Source organism: Pecten maximus, chromosome 2 (genome assembly GCF_902652985.1).
Source record: "Pecten maximus chromosome 2, xPecMax1.1, whole genome shotgun sequence".
Classification (NCBI taxonomy): Eukaryota; Metazoa; Mollusca; class Bivalvia; order Pectinida; family Pectinidae; genus Pecten; species Pecten maximus.
The window spans coordinates 46,196,808-46,216,460 of NC_047016.1; the positions used below are offsets into that span (position 1 = coordinate 46,196,808).

General features: G+C 40.2%; 1 protein-coding gene across 3 annotated transcripts in view; it reads left to right on the plus strand.

The window, feature by feature from the left end:
• Window positions 1-19,653, plus strand: part of LOC117322271 (protocadherin Fat 1-like) — a 55,440-nt gene that overhangs the window by 21,105 nt on the left and 14,682 nt on the right. Inside the window, exons 21-32 of one of the 3 annotated variants that reach the window (XR_004531511.1) lie at window positions 6,270-6,372; window positions 7,551-7,841; window positions 8,284-8,435; window positions 8,969-9,149; window positions 9,538-9,761; window positions 11,197-11,427; window positions 12,565-12,676; window positions 13,472-13,602; window positions 14,523-14,644; window positions 14,990-15,157; window positions 15,715-15,859; window positions 16,491-16,511. Coding sequence is in view for 2 of the 3 variants with exons in the window: in XM_033877079.1 (XP_033732970.1) it covers window positions 6,270-6,372; window positions 7,551-7,841; window positions 8,284-8,435; window positions 8,969-9,149; window positions 9,538-9,761; window positions 11,197-11,427; window positions 12,565-12,676; window positions 13,472-13,602; window positions 14,523-14,644; window positions 14,990-15,157; window positions 15,715-15,859; window positions 16,644-16,712 (1,929 nt within the window). In the remaining variant the exon portion in view is untranslated. Of the gene's footprint in view, window positions 1-6,269; window positions 6,373-7,550; window positions 7,842-8,283; window positions 8,436-8,968; window positions 9,150-9,537; window positions 9,762-11,196; window positions 11,428-12,564; window positions 12,677-13,471; window positions 13,603-14,522; window positions 14,645-14,989; window positions 15,158-15,714; window positions 15,860-16,490; window positions 16,512-16,643; window positions 16,713-19,653 lie in introns of all 3 variants that reach the window. The other 2 variants (XM_033877079.1, XM_033877080.1) reach the window with 2 other exon arrangements.

Genomic DNA, 19,653 nt, shown 5'->3' on the forward strand with positions numbered 1-19,653 from the left:
GGAGTGTCATTAGAGGGGTAAGGGAAGTGAGGAAGGTGTCATTAGAGGGTAGGGAAGTGAGGAGGTGTCATTAGAGGGGTAAGGGAAGTGAGGAGGTGTCATTAGAGGGGTAGAGGAAGGGGGGAGGTGTCATTAGAGGGGTAAGGGAAGTGAGGAGGTGTCATTAGAGGGGTAAGGGAAGTGAGGAGGTGTCATTAGAGGGGTAAGGGAAGTGAGGAGGTGTCATTAGAGGGGTAAGGGAAGTGGGAGGGGTGTCATTAGAGGGGGAGAGGAAGTGGGAGGTGTCATTAGAGGGGTAGGGTGAGGAGTGTCATAAGGGGTAAGGGAAGTGAGGAGGTGTCATTAGAGGGGTAAGGGGAAGTGAGGAGGTGTCATTAGGGGTAAGGGAAGTGAGGAGGTGTCATTAGAGGGGTAAGGGAAGTGAGGAGGTGTCATTGAGGTAGAGTGGGAGGTTAAGGGGTAGTGGGAGTGGGAGGTGTCATTAAGAGGGGTAAGGGAAGTGAGGAAGGTGTCATTAGAGGGGTAAGGGAATTGAGGAGGTGTCATTAGAGGGGTAGGGAAGTGAGGAAGGTTCATAGAGGGGTAGGGGAAGTGAGGTAGGTGTCATTAGAGGGGTAAGGGAAGTGAGGAGGTGTCATTAGAGGGGTAAGGGAAGTGAGGAGGTGTCATTAGAGGGGTAAGGGAAGTGAGGAGGTGTCATTAGAGGGGTAAGGGAAGTGAGGAGGTGTCATTAGAGGGGTAAGGGAAGTGAGGAGGTGTCATTAGAGGGGTAGAGGAAGTGAGGAGGTGTCATTAGAGGGGTAAGGGAAGTGAGGAGGTGTCATTAGAGGGGTAAGGGAAGTGAGGAGGTGTCATTAGAGGGGTAAGGGAAGTGAGGAGGTGTCATTAGAGGGGTAAGGGAAGTGAGGAGGTGTCATTAGAGGGGTAAGGGAAGTGAGGGAGGTGTCATTAGAGGGGTAAGGGAAGTGAGGAGGTGTCATTAGAGGGGTAAGGGAAGTGAGGAGGTGTCATTAGAGGGGTAAGGGAAGTGAGGAGGTGTCATTAGAGGGGTAAGGGAAGTGAGGAGGTGTCATTAGAGGGGTAAGGGAAGTGAGGAGGTGTCATTAGAGGGGTAAGGGAAGTGAGGAGGTGTCATTAGAGGGGTAAGGGAAGTGAGGAGGTGTCATTAGAGGGGTAAGGGAAGTGAGGAGGTGTCATTAGAGGGGTAAGGGGAAGTGGGAGGTGTCATTAGAGGGGTAAGGGAAGTGAGGAGGTGTCATTAGAGGGGTAAGGGAAGTGAGGGAGGTGTCATTAGAGGGGTAAGGGAAGTGAGGAGGTGTCATTAGAGGGGTAAGGGAAGTGAGGAGGTGTCATTAGAGGGGTAAGGGAAGTGAGGAGGTGTCATTAGAGGGGTAGGGAAGTGAGGAGGTGTCATTAGAGGGGTAAGGGAAGTGAGGAGGTGTCATTAGAGGGGTAAGGGAAGTGAGGAGGTGTCATTAGAGGGGTAAGGGAAGTGAGGAGGTGTCATTAGAGGGGTAAGGGAAGTGAGGAGGTGTCATTAGAGGGGTAAGGGAAGTGAGGAGGTGTCATTAGAGGGGTAAGGGAAGTGAGGAGGTGTCATTAGAGGGGTAAGGGAAGTGAGGAGGTGTCATTAGAGGGGTAAGGGAAGTGAGGAGGTGTCATTAGAGGGGTAAGGGAAGTGAGGAGGTGTCATTAGAGGGGTAAGGGAAGTGAGGAGGTGTCATTAGAGGGGTAGGGGAAGTGGGAGGTGTCATTAGAGGGGTAAGGGAAGTGAGGAGGTGTCATTAGAGGGGTAAGGGAAGTGAGGAGGTGTCATTAGAGGGGTAAGGGAAGTGAGGAGGTGTCATTAGAGGGGTAGTGGAAGTGGGAGGTGTCATTAGAGGGGTAGGGGAAGTGAGGAGGTGTCATTAGAGGGGTAAGGGAAGTGAGGAGGTGTCATAAGAGGGGTAAGGGAAGTGAGGGATGTGTCATTAGAGGGGTAAGGGAAGTGAGGAGGTGTCATTAGAGGGGTAAGGGAAGTGAGGAGTTGTCATTAGAGGGGTAAGGGAAGTGAGGAGGTGTCATTAGAGGGGTAAGGGAAGTGAGGGAGGTGTCATTAGAGGGGTAAGGGAAGTGAGGAGGTGTCATTAGAGGGGTAAGGGAAGTGGGAGGTGTCATTAGAGGGGTAAGGGAAGTGAGGAGGTGTCATTAGAGGGGTAAGGGAAGTGAGGAGGTGTCATTAGAGGGGTAAGGGAAGTGAGGAGGTGTCATTAGAGGGGTAGGGAAGTGAGGAGGTGTCATTAGAGGGGTAAGGGAAGTGAGGAGGTGCATTAGAGGGGTAAGGGAAGTGAGGAGGTGTCATTAGAGGGGTAAGGGAAGTGAGGAGGTGTCATTAGAGGGGTAGAGGGAAGTGAGGAGGTGTCATTAAGAGGGGTAAGGGAAGTGGAGGAGGTGTCATTAGAGGGGTAAGGGAAGTGAGGAGGTGTCATTAGAGGGGTAAGGGAAGTGAGGAGGTGTCATTAGAGGGGTAAGGGAAGTGAGGAGGTGTCATTAGAGGGTAAGGGAAGTGGGAGGTGTCATTAGAGGGGTAAGGGAAAGTGGGGAGGTGTCATTAGAGGGGTAAGGGAAGTGAGGAGGTGTCATTAGAGGGGTAAGGGAAGTGAGGAGTGTCATTAGAGGGGTAGGGAAGTGAGGAGGTGTCATTAGAGGGGTAAAAGGGAAGTGAGTGAGGTGTCCATTAGAGGGGTAAGGGGAGTGAGGAGGTGTCATTAGAGGGGTAAGGGAAGTGAGGAGGTGTCATTAGAGGGGTAAGGGAAGTGAGGAGGTGTCATTAGAGGGGTAAGGGAAGTGAGGAGGTGTCATTAGAGGGGTAAGGGAAGTGAGGAGGTGTCATTAGAGGGGTAAGGGAAGTGAGGAGGTGTCATTAGAGGGGTAGAGGAAGTGAGGGAAGGTGTCATTAGAGGGGTAGAGGGAAGTGAGGAGGTGTCATTAGAGGGGTAAGGGAAGTGAGGAGGTGTCATTAGAGGGGTAAGGGAAGTGAGGAGGTGTCATTAGAGGGGTAGAGGAAGTGAGGAGGTGTCATTAGAGGGGTAGAGGGAAGTGAGGAGGTGTCATTAGAGGGTAAGGGAAGTGAGGAGGTGTCATTAGAGGGGTAAGGGAAGTGAGGAGGTGTCATAAGAGGGGTAAGGGAAGTGAGGAGGTGTCATTAGAGGGGTAAGGGAAGTGAGGAGGTGTCATTAGAGGGGTAAGGGAAGTGAGGAAGGTGTCATTAGAGGGGTAGAGGAAGTGGAGGAGGTGTCATTAGAGGGGTAAGGGAAGTGAGGAGGTGTCATTAGAGGGGTAAGGGAAGTGAGGAGGTGTCATTAGAGGGGTAAGGGAAGTGAGGAGGTGTCATTAGAGGGGTAAGGGAAGTGGGAGGTGTCATTAGAGGGGTAAGGGAAGTGAGGAGGTGTCATAGAGGGGTAAGGGAAGTGAGGAGGTGTCATTAGAGGGGTAAGGGAAGTGAGGAGGTGTCATTAGAGGGGTAAGGGAAGTGAGGAGGTGTCATTAGAGGGGTAAGGGAAGTGAGGAGGTGTCATTAGAGGGGTAAGGGAAGTGAGGAGGTGTCATTAGAGGGGTAAGGGAAGTGAGGAGGTGTCATTAGAGGGGTAAGGGAAGTGAGGAGGTGTCATTAGAGGGGTAAGGGAAGTGAGGAGGTGTCATAAGAGGGGTAAGGGAAGTGAGGAGGTGTCATTAGAGGGGTAAGGGGAAGTGAGGAGGTGTCATTAGAGGGGTAAGGGAAGTGGGAGGTGTCATTAGAGGGGTAAGGGAAGTGAGGAGGTGTCATAAGAGGGGTAAGGGAAGTGAGGAGGTGTCATTAGAGGGGTAAGGGAAGTGAGGAGGTGTCATTAGAGGGGTAAGGGAAGTGAGGAGGTGTCATTAGAGGGGTAAGGGAAGTGAGGAGGTGTCATTAGAGGGGTAAGGGAAGTGAGGAGGTGTCATTAGAGGGGTAAGGGAAGTGAGGAGGGTGTCATTAGAGGGGTAAGGGAAGTGAGGAGGTGTCATTAGAGGGGTAAGGGAAGTGAGGAGGTGTCATTAGAGGGGTAAGGGAAGTGAGGAGGTGTCATTAGAGGGGTAAGGGAAGTGAGGAGGTGTCATTAGAGGGGTAAGGGAAGTGAGGAGGTGTCATTAGAGGGGTAAGAGGAAGTGAGGAGGTGTCATTAGAGGGGTAGAGGGAAGGAGGAGGTTGTCATTAGAGGGGGTAAGGGAAGTGAGGAAGGTGTACATTAGAGGGGTAAGGGAAAGTGAGGGAGGTGTCATTAGAGGGGTAAGGGAAGTGAGGAGGTGACATTAGAGGGGTAAGGGAAGTGAGGAGGTGTCATTAGAGGGGTAAGGGAAGTGAGGATGGTGTCATAGAGGGGTAAGGGAAGTGGGAGGTGTCATTAGAGGGGGTAAGGGAAGGGAGGAGGTGTCATTAGAGGGGTAAGGGAAGTGAGGAGGTGTCATTAGAGGGTAAGGGAGGTGAGGAGGTGTCATTAGAGGGGTAAGGAAGTGAGGAGGTGTCATTAGAGGGGTAAGGGAAGTGGGAGGTGTCATTAGAGGGGTAAGGGAAGTGAGGAGGTGTCATTAGAGGGGTAAGGGAAGTGAGGAGGTGTCATTAGAGGGGTAGAGGAAGGGAGGAGGTGTCATTAGAGGGGTAAGGGAAGTGAGGAGGTGTCATTAGAGGGGTAAGGGAAGTGAGGAGGTGTCATTAGAGGGGTAAGGGAAGTGAGGAGGTGACATTAGAGGGGTAAGGGAAGTAGGAGGGTGACATTAGAGGGGTAAGGGAAGTGAGGAGGTGTCATTAGAGGGGTAAGGGAAGTGAGGAGGTGTCATTAGAGGGGTAAGGGAAGTGAGGAAGTGTCATTAGAGGGGTAAGGGAAGTGAGGAGGTGTCATTAGAGGGGTAAGGGAAGTGAGGAGGTGTCATTAGAGGGGTAAGGGAAGTGAGGAGGTGTCATTAGAGGGGTAAGGGAAGTAAGGAGGTGTCATAAGAGGGGTAAGGGAAGTGAGGAGGTGTCATTAGAGGGGTAAGGGAAGTAAGGAGGTGTCATAAGAGGGGTAAGGGAAGTGAGGAGGTGTCATTAGAGGGGTAAGGGAAGTGGGGAGGTGTAATTAGAGGGGTAAGGGAAGTGAGGAGGTGTCATAAGAGGGGTAAGGGAAGTGAGGAAGTGTCATTAGAGGGGTAAGGGAAGTGGGGAGGTGTCATTAGAGGGGTAGAGGAAGTGGGGAGGTGACATTAGAGGGGTAAGGGGAAGTGGGAGGTGTCATTAGAGGGGTAAGGGAAGTGAGGATGTGACATTAGAGGGGTAAGGGAAGTAAGGAGGTGACATTAGAGGGGTAAGGGAAGTGGGGAGTTGTCATTAGAGGGGTAAGGGAAGTGAGGAGGTGTCATTAGAGGGGTAAGGGAAGTGAGGAGGTGTCATAAGAGGGGTAAGGGAAGTGAGGAGGTGTCATTAGAGGGGTAAGGGAAGTGAGGAGGTGTCATTAGAGGGGTAAGGGAAGTGAGGAGGTGTCATTAGAGGGGTAAGGGAAGTGGGGAGGTGACATTAGAGGGGTAGAGGAAGTAGGAGGTGTCATTAGAGGGGTAAGGGAAGTGAGGAGGTATCATAAGAGGGGTAAGGGAAGTGAGGAGGTGTCATAAGAGGGGTAAGGGAAGTGGGGAGGTGTCATTAGAGGGGTAAGGGAAGTAAGGAGGTGTCATAAGAGGGGTAAGGGAAGTAAGGAGGTGTCATAAGAGGGGTAAGGGAAGTGAGGAGGTGTCATTAGAGGGGTAAGGGAAGTGGGGAGGTGTCATTAGAGGGGTAAGGGAAGTGAGGAGGTGTCATTAGAGGGGTAAGGGAAGTGGGGAGGTGTCATTAGAGGGGTAGAGGAAGTAGGAGGTGTCATTAGAGGGGTAAGGAGAAGTGAAGATGTGTAGTATGAAGGGAATGTATATTGCGGACGGGTCATTGGAGGGAAGGATAGGGGTGAAGATTGATGTTGGTGGAGAGGATGGAAGGGTGAGGATAGTGTCGTGCGAAAAATTATCTTTTGATGAAAAGAATTCTAAAATTATTTTTAATGCATGAGAAATCAATTAAAATCATCCCTCAAGTTTTTTTTTTGATAGCTACAGACTCGTTCCACTCCATGCACATCAATATGTATGTTTCCAAGAGTTTTTCCTGTACATATAATACATATGATATTGTAACGTATTATTACCTATACTACACATGGTTGATATGTCAATGCCACAAAAATACATTTCCTTATGTGACCTGCTTTAAGACGGATCCTTTCGGTTACATCACTGATGACGATGTTGGAGAAAATGGAGATGTTTATGTTACTATAGAACCAGGCACTGTGTGTCCATTCACAGCCAGAATTGGTATGTATTCAATCAAAGATGTTAACTTTACCAATTCACAATTTTTATTTTACCAATTGTTGCATTGACTTTAAGTATGTATCCATTATCTTACCAAAGTGTCTCCACAAAATGTCTCCACAACGTGTCTCCACAAAATGTCTCCACAACGTGTCCCCACAACGTGTCTCCACAACATGTCTCCTACAAAAGTGTCTCCACAAAGTGTCCCAACTTGTTTTTCAATCTGTGCCTGTTGTAACACGTTTTTTCTCTAAATTATTTTCGAGGATTTCTATCAAATTATATTTATCGCAATGGTTTCAATTGAGCATTTTAACTGTCGAATAAATACCCCTGTTATCTCAGATATCAAGTAAAACCAGTAACAAATTCGATACATTTAATATATTTATTAATGGCGTATGTTTTGGCCACAGCTTCCTGACTTTTAATTGGACCGCCGCCCTTCAATAGGTATATGGCAAGTCCCAATCAATCAATCAATCAATCAATAATTCAATATATAATCAATACAACTGGACTGCCGCCCTTCAATAGGCCTATGGCAAGTCCCAATCAATCAATCAATGCAAATCAATAATCCATACAAATCAATCAATCAATATTTCATCAAATTATTAAGCTCTGAACCCCGTGATATTTACCGGTAGCTCTGAACTTCAGTATCCATACAATGTTAAATAATATTATTCCAAGTGTTAAAATTCTCAAGCTCTGAACCCCGTGATATTTACCGGTAGCTCTGAACTTTGAATGTCCAATGTCAACGCACTTGTATCACTGTATAACCAAATTGTTATACCACAATTTTATTTCATTGTTTATGTTTATATCTTGTGTACGCGCCATCGCCATATGAATGGCCATTGTGTGCCAAAAATATCATCTTTTAAATAATGTCCATGTTATCTGAAGGAGTAATCAACACTCGCTATGCATGTCTGGGAGAAGTTATAGCATATAGCATTAAACTGAATATGTGACTTTTAGTTAAGTTAAATATGAACACAATGAAAATGTGATATATCATCTTTATTGATATAAGTATAATTCATTTCACGGCGATTGTCATGAATCTATGTACAGAAAGGTATGAAACATATATAAAATTTGTTTACTAGATATTCAGAAAACTCATGTAATGCATACTTACATTGTAATTTTTTCCCTTAAAGAAATATCAACTGCTGATGTCTTCAAGATTATCTTCACACTGGCATCGGAACTAGATTTTGAAACCGTGACATTTCATACCTGTTTCGTGCTGGTATTTGATAAAGGAACGCCTACCCTTAACAATACTGTGGAGGTCAAGGTCACAGTCACTGACGTCAATGATAATGCACCAGTGTTTTCAAAAAAAGAATACAATGCCAGTGTGTCACGTGATGCAAATATTGATCATGTGATTATTGATGAAATAAATGCAACTGATGCCGAGTCGACAAACCTACGTTTTAAATTCGGTAAGATCAGGGACTAGATGATGTATTAATTAAATGGATAATGAACTGAAAACAATGGGTATCATACATATATATACTTATTATCTACCTTTGTTTTTAATCAACTTGTGGAATAATCCAAACAAGTGAAGAATTAAAATGAGGGAAAACATGATGGATGTAAATGGAAACAATTATTTCCGGATATTGTACTGCCATTGTTTTCTAATTAACGAGTGTGTTCCTATTCTACCTGATTAAATCACTGTATTATTTGTTTGTTTAAATATGAAGATACAATTATCGCTAAAATAAGATAACCGCTAAGATATGATTATCGCTGAAATAAGATTACCGCTAAGATATGATTATCGCTGAAATAAGTGTTTACAGTCTATGACATTACATGTCCGAGTGATTTAGAGAAAAGTAGTTAGTATAATCTTCGATATTGTCTCAACAGATGATGAGGACTCTGATAAATACTTCACCATAGACTTTACTACTGCTAGAATTACAGTTAGAAAGAAACTTGTGGACCTACAAAAGGACGATCTGATCCTGAATGTCAAAGTGACAGATGAGGGCATTCCTCCACTCTCTAATAAAGCCACGGTATGTACCTTTTATACTGCTCGTGCCAGCTGTCTAACTGAAAATCTTTCTTAGGTTATCACATTAGGCATGGAAAACCCATACTTACAAAATAGAAAAATGATGCTTCTCATCTCTATCGCAGCAATAGCAGGTATAAGGGGTTTAACATTCTGAGTTAAAGCTTACTGCCCTTGTTGATCCTATCACCACATTCATAGCAAGTAAGCGAAGTAGAATATTGTAGTGGTCAGTGGTTGTAAGTTGGAAATGAGGCAAATTCGGGTCAACTGATACAGAGATATGAGTCAAACCATAACTTGAATATAATTAATTTATCGAAATGTGATATGACAAGAAATAATAGATGAAAATGAACTGAGAAATTAATGCTGCTAATTCTTATACCACAAGAAATACATACATTGTATCTGTATCCAGTTACACTTTTACCTAATGTCTATGCTCTGGCCGGGTCATGATATAAGTCATCAATATCCACAGCAAGGTCCTTCTTCTTCTCTCATTAAGCAGTTTTCTATTTTTGCTTTAAGGTGAGCCTAAAAATAATAGATGACAACATAAGACCGGAATTTGATAACTCCTTGGCAACACTGCAGCTTGTAGAACATGCAAGTGTTACCAATCCTATTTTCACCGCCGTAGCGACAGATCGTATTGGTCGACAGGATCCTGAAACGTGTGACTGTACTTATAGGTTTACAACTCCTTCAGGTTTGTAACTATGGTTTTAATGTTTAGGAATCAATTTGCTGAACAATAAAAAAAAGTTTAATTTTGATTGAAAGTGTTAATGATTCATAAATGGAAAAAAATATTTCATCTCTGCTTGCTGATATTTTTTTCAGTGGATGTGAGCTGGCTATTTTATGATATCTCGATTTTATTTGATTACTGTAGTTGTGAAAAAAAAATTTTCAATCAAGATGTTTTTGTTAAACAATTGAACAATATTTAATAAAAAAAAATTTAATTAATTGAATATTGATAATGAATATTTCACGCTCTTAACATGATGAAATCTGATATCATCTAAATTACTACTTGTCATACTATGGATGTTTACTTAAGTAGTAATCCCTAATTTCATATTTACCTGTAGATATTTTTGAAATCAACAACAACACGGGTAAGGTAAGCGTTAAACCAGGAATAGATATAGACAGGGAGAGAGCACCGGAGGTCACATTGTATGTGATAGCCACCGACCCTGGAAACAAGGATTCCCTTCCCCTTAGTCTGGTCATCACCGTCTTGGACATCAATGACCAGAGTCCAGTCTTTACGGACATCAGGGATGGGGACTACAGATTTGTATTGTCGCAGGTGAGACACACCCGTTGTGAACTTTATCTGGACAATTGAATTATTGCATATATTTGAATTTTTTTTTATCAAATATATTTATTTAATATACAGTTAAAAGTAAATATTGGCCGATGGAATGTTTGGCGATTTCCTGTACATTAACTATAACTACTACTTGTACAATAAGTAGCTATGACTTCCATTGTTACCAGAAGTTTATCTGTATAGTCACAGCAGTAAGTACTATGGTTTAGTTCGAAAAACAATTTACGAATATGAAGTGAATGTAAATAATTAGCCATTTCCGGGGTTTTAAAAAAATATTATTCTGACTTACACACTATATATATATAAAACTCTAGATTATAGTTATTGTCCCGACACTTTATCACTAGCCCTCCACCTCTGGGTTGCAAGTATGAAACCCACGTGGGGCGGTTGCCTGGTATTGACCATAGACCGGTGTTTTTTCCCCGATTATTCCGGCTTTCCTCCACCTCCAAAACCAAGCACATTCTTAAATGACCCTGGATGCTAAAAGGACGTTAAACAATATACACCCATTATTTATACTACAATTGCCTAACACTGTTTGGATACTAAATAATTTACTTATTATGATATTTATACGTGTCGTAACTAAGCATGACTTTTACAAATCTTAACATTTTCATCAAAGGAAATGTCACTCGATGTATTTTATAAACAAGTATATTCTGGCTTACTGCATATAACCCGCTTCGGTGCATAGTCTATGGAAAATAAATAAAAACATTTTTTATGCTGTTGTAAGATAAACTCTAGATAGCCCGTACTGGTAGATTTGCTGCGGGTTATACGTCGATTGTATACCTGGCTACCGTTTCAAAAAGCTCCGTAACTTATGAATTTTCGTAACATTTAAATAAATCAGGTTTATGGATTACTAAGCGTTTCAGATTAGTAAACCTGGTTACTTAACTGTTACGTCTGCTCTGCTCTGGCTAATACAATTTTGATTGACATGAATATCAGCACATTGAAATTAGTTACTTTACCTGCTAGTTTAATACAAATGGAAACGTTAAACAACTTACAGCGCACATTTATTTTTTAAATTTGGTAAAAAAATATACAGTCAGCCCGCATCGACAGATAGCCCGCACTACGTATCTTCTAATGCAATGAATCGTTTAGCCCGTGGACAATACGCACGAAATTATAGAACTCAAATTTTATCATTTTGCTGATTGAAACAGAATATTAAAAAAAATGGTGAAAAACAATATACTGAACTACAATAACGAAATACTTTCAGCACAAAAAAGATGCCAGTATGTGTGTGGTTGTCGTAATCCATGCAGATAAAGAATTCAATAGATAATTTTGCGTGGACAAGCAAAGTTCCTTCATGCTATCGCTCTAAACCATTGCAAAGCTAAACTATTTCATGTCCTCGTTTCTCTTCTATCAGGCGGCGCCTTCTGGTTCATTCGTGGGGAGAGTGATTGCTGAGGACGCAGATGCCGGGGAGAACGCTGTTCCTGTTTATTCCTTGAGGAGTGCGCGATACTCCTGGTCTCCCCTGATGGTTGATACCACAGATTTATTTCAAGAAATACCAGTCAGTATCTCTGCTCAGAATGGCACCATCACCACAAATGCCTCGATAGACCTTAACGCAACAAGAAATTTCTTCATGGAGGTTTGTATATATACACGTATTAAAGATGTTTTCCAACTTAGTAAAAGGATGCATCGCAAATGAGTGGGACTAAAAACAGTATAATCATAATTTATGTAGAGCGTATTTGATTGGATAAAGTCATTTGATCAAGTAGATCATGTAACAGGGTAATAAACCATTGTTATATATTTATATTTCCACTTAATTCAGACTCAATGAACCTACCACAGTTAACTCGAGTCATTTTTCAATGAACTATATCAAGTCCGGCGTAGGAATACATTTGTCGAGCTTGGACTATATTTTTCAATTCCTTTTCAAAAATGATCATATTTATATGAAATAAATTCCATTAAAAATAATATGTGTTTTAATTCGTTATCAAGTTTGTTCATGAAAGAAATCCTGAAAGTAATAACCATATGTAGACGAAGAGTGATGACGTACATTTCGGAAGTTCCGTGGCGGACTTGCACAAGTCCCTATTTGTCAAGGACAAAATATTATACAAAAATATCAAAAAATATAAATATAAGGATTGAATAAAGTGATGTTGAGGTGTATGGGGGTATAAACCTCAATAGGTCTTGCAGTTCATTGAATTTGTCTCAAGACCTATTGAGGTTTATACCCCCATACACCTCAACATAACATTATTCAACCTTAAATGTCTACTTGTGATCAGATTGTCGTCCTCACTGTTAAATATCTTTTTGACAATGTTTTGTTATTGATACAAATTTGTGTTATGGTTTTATGTAAGTATTGAGCAATTAATTTCCTTTGCTCAAGAGAAACATGGCCATTTGAAACCTTGTCATGTTCTGTATAGTGAAAAAAATTACCAAGCATACATTGTGTATATAGAACTGAACTAAAAAACCGAAAACCAAAAAAAAAAAAAAAAAAACTGAACCGAACTGAGTAAATCCTGAACCGTCCTACCCCTACAACAAATGTATGATATTTCGATTGTTTTAATGATACTCAATAAACTATAATACCAGTTAAATATTTTTCACTCTCTTAGAAAAAATCTACCTGAAAGTTTCCTAGTTATGGCTTTGGACAGCAGAAAAAGAGGTAATTAAATGATAAAGAAATATTTAAGAAAGGGAGAAAATAATCTTTGTTTTGTGTCTTTTCCCCCTAAAGCTTATTGTGAAAGCTGAAGACTCCAAGGACAGTTTGAAGATCACAGAGACCAAAGTCATAGTGCAAGTAAACTACCTGGATCCAAATCGTCACCATCCGATGTGCTCCCAGGGTATGTTATCTTTGTTACTATTTAAACATGCCAGTTCTGATGTAACACATCTATCATGGTGACTTGTTTTTGTTTTGTTTTTTGATTTTTTGTCACATGATCACATATCCGCCGGAAGATATTTATTCGATAGTTTGGTGGTAATCTCTGCTGACGAACTGCTGAAGGTTTTCATTAAAATTATCGAATACTCCAAAATTATCGAATACTCCAAAATTACGAAATTGCTTATGTTAAGGGGTTAGTGTACACCCCTTCAATACTGAAAGAATTGTTTTAGTTAGGTCATCGGACAGGAAGGGTCAGGATGACCTATCGTCATCGTGCCTCATCCGAATGCCGTGCACCATCCGCAGTGTGTAAACTTTTCACATTTCAAGTTCCGTCGATGGGACTGAGCTCTTATTTGTACGAAATGATCCTGAGATGGTCTTGACCAAGCGTTGTTATTTTGTGAGTCGATTCGAAATCCACCATGGCAGCAATTGCCACTATCTTGAGAAATCCTTACTTCACTTCTGGATATCCACAAGTTTCAAGACTTATATCACTGACAGTTCCTAAAAGAGAAAGATACATTTCTTTGGATCTTTTTTCCCTCACGTGGCCTTTGTACTCTTTTTAAAAAACATACTCTTGTTAAGTATATATAACACTTACATATTTCCAGACATGATGTACATTTGGGAGTACAATCTGTTGTCGGTGTAATAATGTTGATCATTAACCAGAGAACGACCAAGTGATATTTCGAGGGTATAAATAAATTGTTGGTTTTCTGTTATATTACTACAGGACTATATCGTACTTCGTTAGCCAAAACCACTAAAATTGGAACAATCTTGGATATCAACGTTAATGCCACTGACCTTGACACCGGCCCTGACGGGAGGATAGATTACAAAATAACGGCTGGAAATGTCAGGGTAAGTATAACAATATAGTTCTTAAAGTTAATTCTGACTGCAGGGAACATAATCTAGGGTAATAACTTATTGTATTGACCTCAACAGAAGTCAAGAAGTTTATTTTGTTATGGAATTTAAATACAGTATCAAATACACCATACTCGGTTTATATGTAAAATACAAATGTACTATCTTTATGTGGGAAAGAGGCTGTGATTGTTCCCTTCCGACTGAGAGTGATGAGAAAACCGGACAGTCTACCTTTACTGCGCGATGAAAAGAAAAACAAACATTGTAGAATAATACTTTCGTTCAAAGGTTTTTTTTTTCTTTAAGAGATCTATGGGTTATTTATTTTCTCGGTAGATATTCATGCTGATGTGTCTGAAAATGGCATATGGCATATGGCATATTAAATCGAGGTCAGCAAAATAGGTCTTAGCCAATCAAATTGGAGAAAATTAGCTAGTCTTATGAAATACTATTTATTACTGTTACAAGAAGTCCTCTCTAGGGATTGAATGCTGAATTGATATAATTAATCCCTTCTTGATTTGTTGGGACAATAATGGTTCTAAAGTCATTTGAAGTTCTGGTAACTTGAAATCAATATTTTACTCGGTCTTTTAACGCTCTGATAACTTGAAATAAATATTTTACTCGGTCTTTTCACGCTCTGGTAACTTGAAATCAATATTTTACTTAGTTTTTGAGGTTCTGGTAACTTGAAATTAATATTTTACTCGGTATTATTTCCTCATATTTGTTATTGTTATTTGATTATATTCATTGCCATAGTTATCTTTTGTTATGTTACAATGTGTTACAAACTGAAAAGGGGTTGTAAGATCTTGTTAAAATTTTAATAGTTTTTGAATGAGTATCATTTTGATATTGAGGTATTAAACTGTTTGATAGATGAGCTAATTCCATTACAGGATATCTTCAGTATTGATTCGGGGACTGGACAACTGTCTGTTGCCTTCGTCATCGACGTCAGTACAGATATGGTTAACCTGACTATACAGGTTGAGGATGAAGGAAACATACCGAAAACAGGGTAAGTAGTAATACAGAAGTCGCCATGATTCTTTGACAATTCACGTAATACCGAAAGGTGATGTGACCTTTTTATATACAGAACCCTTGTAAAGTGGGGCATGATATGGTGTTGAAATTTACTTGACTTTGCGTAATTGAAAATTCGAAAAGTGTTATGGCATCGACACCCTGTTCTTTTTATATATCAATTATTTAAAAACGAAACATATATATTTAATCGTGGAAATATTCTTCAGCCCCAAGTATTTCGGGTGACCTAATTATTCGTTATCATTTGAAAAGTATAAAATTTATATCATTTCTAGAGTGGGTAATTTTTTCAACATGAATCTGTCTGTTGTAGGAACTGTTTTGTAGAAATTTACCTCACAGGAGAACCGATTGACTGTAAATATTCACTCACTTCGTCTCCGCAAAGCACTGACCAGTGGTTTATACCAATGGTGGTTTTGGCTGCAGTCTTGGGGGTCAGTTTTGTAGCCATATTGGTACTCGTCTTCAAATTTTGCCAGTAAGTTAATTTTATATCACTCTATTGTTTGCTTTGACATTTGAATTTGTTGAAATTATCTCCTCCTTATTGAATAGTATTTTATGTTATGCTATCAACATCAGCTTGTACCAGTGAAAGAATTTTATATGTTTGTATCCTAATAGATATAACATTTAACATATTTAAATGGCAGTTGGCTGGCAATCACCAATAGTGGGGAAATACTTATTGGTAAATATTTATCGACCCAGACTGAAATGCTTGAATCTAGTACTATATTAAGTATGTTAGATACTTTTAACAATTGTCTCCCCATTCTATCTGCTTTCATTAACATTGTATTCAGACTTTGGTATCATAAAGAAAGAATTATAAAAGTTGTTAAACTACATACTATATATTTGCCAAGCATTCTCCATGATAGAATAGCGTCAAAGGAGGATACGTTTTTAAATAAAACAAATTCGGTCAACAGGTTGATAGCTACGGACAGCCATCACGATTATACCCAAGAAAAGGTCTTCATTCAAACTTGTGTAATACGTTCAGTTTGTTAAAAATAACCTTTTTTACAGATTACGAAACAATTACCAGAATCCTAATGACTTCGCGTCACGTGGTAGAAGACAAAGTGTTTATACACATCTTGGTAGGTCCAAGCAGGAACCTTATTCTCCATTTTCTGCCTCGACTCAATCATTCCCTGGACATATGGTACCGGTATGTATTTAATCATATAATTATTGACTCAAAATTTATTTATCTATTTATTCTTTATTTATTTACTCTATATTTATTTATTCTATATTTATTTACTTTATGTCTATTCACTCTCTATTTATTTAGTCTATGTATATTTACTCTATATTTATTCTATATATATTTACTCTATATTTATTCTATATATATTTACTCTATATTTATTTATTCTATATATATTTACTCTATATCTATTCTATGGTTATTTAGTATTTATCTATTCTATATATATTTACTCTATTTTTATTTATTCTATATTTATTTACTCTATTTATTGTATATAGATTTATTCTATATTTATCTATTCTATATCTGTTTATTCTATATTTATTTATTTTGTATTTATTCTATATTTATATAAGTAGGTACATAGTGTTGTATTTGACAGATACGGCTTTGCTGATGCCGATATTTGTTTATTTTCTTTTGATTTTCTTTAATTGAGTCTACACATATCTTTAATTGTGATTGCATATGTTATTGGAGCAGGCAACACTGAACTGACATGAATTCAGTAAACACGAACACTTTAACCAACAATTTAAACTTTAAATGAATGTACATATGTTCATGATGTACTTCATACTAACAGTTTCAGATGTAAAAAGTAATTGTAAGTACACCTGTTTAATCAAACTTGTTTGTTATCTTTTTGGAATTGTATCCATCTTTTTTGTATCTTTTCTCCAGATATTAAAACAAGCTTATTTTAGTCTATTCTTAATGTTTTATTTTGTTGTGCTAGTTCGATGACCATCAACTCTCATTATACCGTTCCATGGACAGTGTGATGGCTGACCAGAGTGGTCAGGAGGTAACGAGGATTGACTAACACTTGCTATTTGCTATCTGACATCTTTAAATATTAGAGCGGTTATGGAACTTGCTCTGCTTGGGATGTTAATTAAACTTCTATTGACAGTATTTTTAACTTGCTGTATCTACCTGTCTGTTGACACTATTAACTTGCTGTATCTACCTGTCTGTTGACACTCTAACTTACTGGGTCTACCTGTCTGTTGACACTCTAACTTACTGGGTCTACCTGTCTGTTGACACTCTAACTTACTGGGTCTACCTGTCTGTTGACACTCTAACTTACTGTGTCTACCTGTCTGTTGACACTCTAACTTACTGGGTCTACCTGTCTGTTGACACTCTAACTTACTGGGTCTCCCTGTCTGTTGACACTCTAACTTACTGGGTCTACCTGTCTGTTGACACTCTAACTTACTGGGTCTACCTGTCTGTTGACACTCTAACTTACTGGGTCTACCTGTCTGTTGACACTCTAACTTACTGGGTCTACCTGTCTGCCGACACTCTAACTTACTGGGTCTACCTGTCTGTTGACACTCTAACTTACTGGGTCTACCTGTCTGTTGACACTCTAACTTGCTGTATCTACCTGTCTGTTGACACTCTAACTTACTGGGTCTACCTGTCTGTTGACACTCTAACTTACTGGGTCTACCTGTCTGTTGACACTCTAACTTACTGGGTCTACCTGTCTGTTGACACTCTAACTTACTGGGTCTACCTGTCTGTTGACACTCTAACTTGCTGTATCTACCTGTCTGTTGACACTCTAACTTACTGGGTCTACCTGTCTGTTGACACTCTAACTTACTGGGTCTACCTGTCTGTTGACACCCTAACTTACTGGGTCTACCTGTCTGTTGACACTCTAACTTACTGGGTCTACCTGTCTGTTGACACTCTAACTTACTGGGTCTACCTGTCTGTTGACACCCTAACTTACTGGGTCTACCTGTCTGTTGACACCCTAACTTACTGGGTCTACCTGTCTGTTGACACCCTAACTTACTGGGTCTACCTGTCTGTTGACCCTCTAACTTACTGGGTCTACCTGTCTGTTGACACTTTAACTTACTGGGTCTACCTGTCTGTTGACACTCTAACTTACTGGGTCTACCTGTCTGTTGACACCCTAACTTACTGGGTCTACCTGTCTGTTGACACCCTAACTTACTGGGTCTACCTGTCTGTTGACACTCTAACTTACTGGGTCTACCTGTCTGTTGACACTTTAACTTACTGGGTCTACCTGTCTGTTGACACCCTAACTTACTGGGTCTACCTGTCTGTTGACACTCTAACTTACTGGGTCTACCTGTCTGTTGACACTCTAACTTACTGGGTCTACCTGTCTGTTGACACTCTAACTTACTGGGTCTACCTGTCTGTTGACACTCTAACTTACTGGGTCTACCTGTCTGTTGACACTCTAACTTACTGGGTCTACCTGTCTGTTGACACTCTAACTTACTGGGTCTACCTGTCTGTTGACACTCTAACTTACTGGGTCTACCTGTCTGTTGACACTCTAACTTACTGGGTCTACCTGTCGGTTGACACTCTAACTTACTGGGTCTACCTGTCTGTTGACACTCTAACTTACTGGGTCTACCTGTCTGTTGACACTCTAACTTACTGGGTCTACCTGTCTGTTGACACTCTAACTTACTGGGTCTACCTGTCCATCTAACTTTCTTTTTCTTCCATGTGACAGTATTCCTTGCTGGTGTAGATGCTTGTCTGACATGCAAATGTTCATCTGGATGTTCCTTTTTAAATCTTCAAGTCCTTCAAAAAGAAGAAAAGAAAGAAAAACAACAAAAATATTGAAGCATGCGACTGTGTATTTGTGTCTTCTTGTAAAGTGTTTTTTTTTTTTTATCTAAACCTTCACAAATCTTCTTTGGATATTTGAAAATGTAGTTTTGTAGCTATTCTTCTGTTTTGTTTACCTGATTTTAGTTTTTTAATTGTATTCTTTGATAAAAAGTGTTTATAAGTAACTCTTACACATTTAAATTATCGTGATTTGGTATAGGATTTTCATTGTTCAAAGTATTTCAATTTTGAACAAAGGAATGAGGTAATTCAATATAATAATAAAATTGACTACTAAAAGTATTTCTTAACATTTTCTTCAGGTTGAAAGTATGGTTTATGTAAGGATTTTTGTTACACAATCACTGAATGATTTATACGTGACGTTTTGATAGTTAGTATATTATGTATACCGTCACCTTCATCGGACAAATGACCAGGGCAGCATATGTACACAAAGGTGTAAAACGCATATGAGTTGTCTCCAAAAGTCGAAAATTGATGTCAATTTCGGCTATGCTGCAGTGTACAGTAGTATGCTATAGAGTTCTACTGGACCGAATTGACATGATTCTGCTATACTACCTAACGTTTGGTCATGTATTTACAAGAATCAGCGTGCCCCCTCATCTCGATTTAGTAATGGCCCGTTTCGACGTATCCAGATGGCTTCTTTATCTGCCGCTTCTACAGATTTCTTTCTCAGTCCAATGCTTTTCCCCAGTTGATCATGTGTTTTTTCTGTGTGGCGTGGTCTGTGACAGCCGATTTACTGATCGATCTGGGACTCGAACTGCTTTCTTTCTGACGGGGATTCGGTATCTTCCGGTGTTCGTCAAGGCGGACTCCAAAACGTCTTCCCGTCTCTCCAATGTACGATGAGTCGCAGTTTTGGCATCCTATTTTGTAGACGCATTATATAACATTTTCCATGGATGTTTTATCCTTTAGATACTTCGGAGTGCCTTGCCAGCATCGTGGTTGAAGTTATGCCATGGCAGCTGTATATTCTCTCGATGGTTTCGGATGTTCCTTTAATATACGGGATGACCAATCGGCCTTTAATTCTGTGTTTGTCCTTAGCTGGTCTGATTTGCTTGTATCTTTATTTGGACACT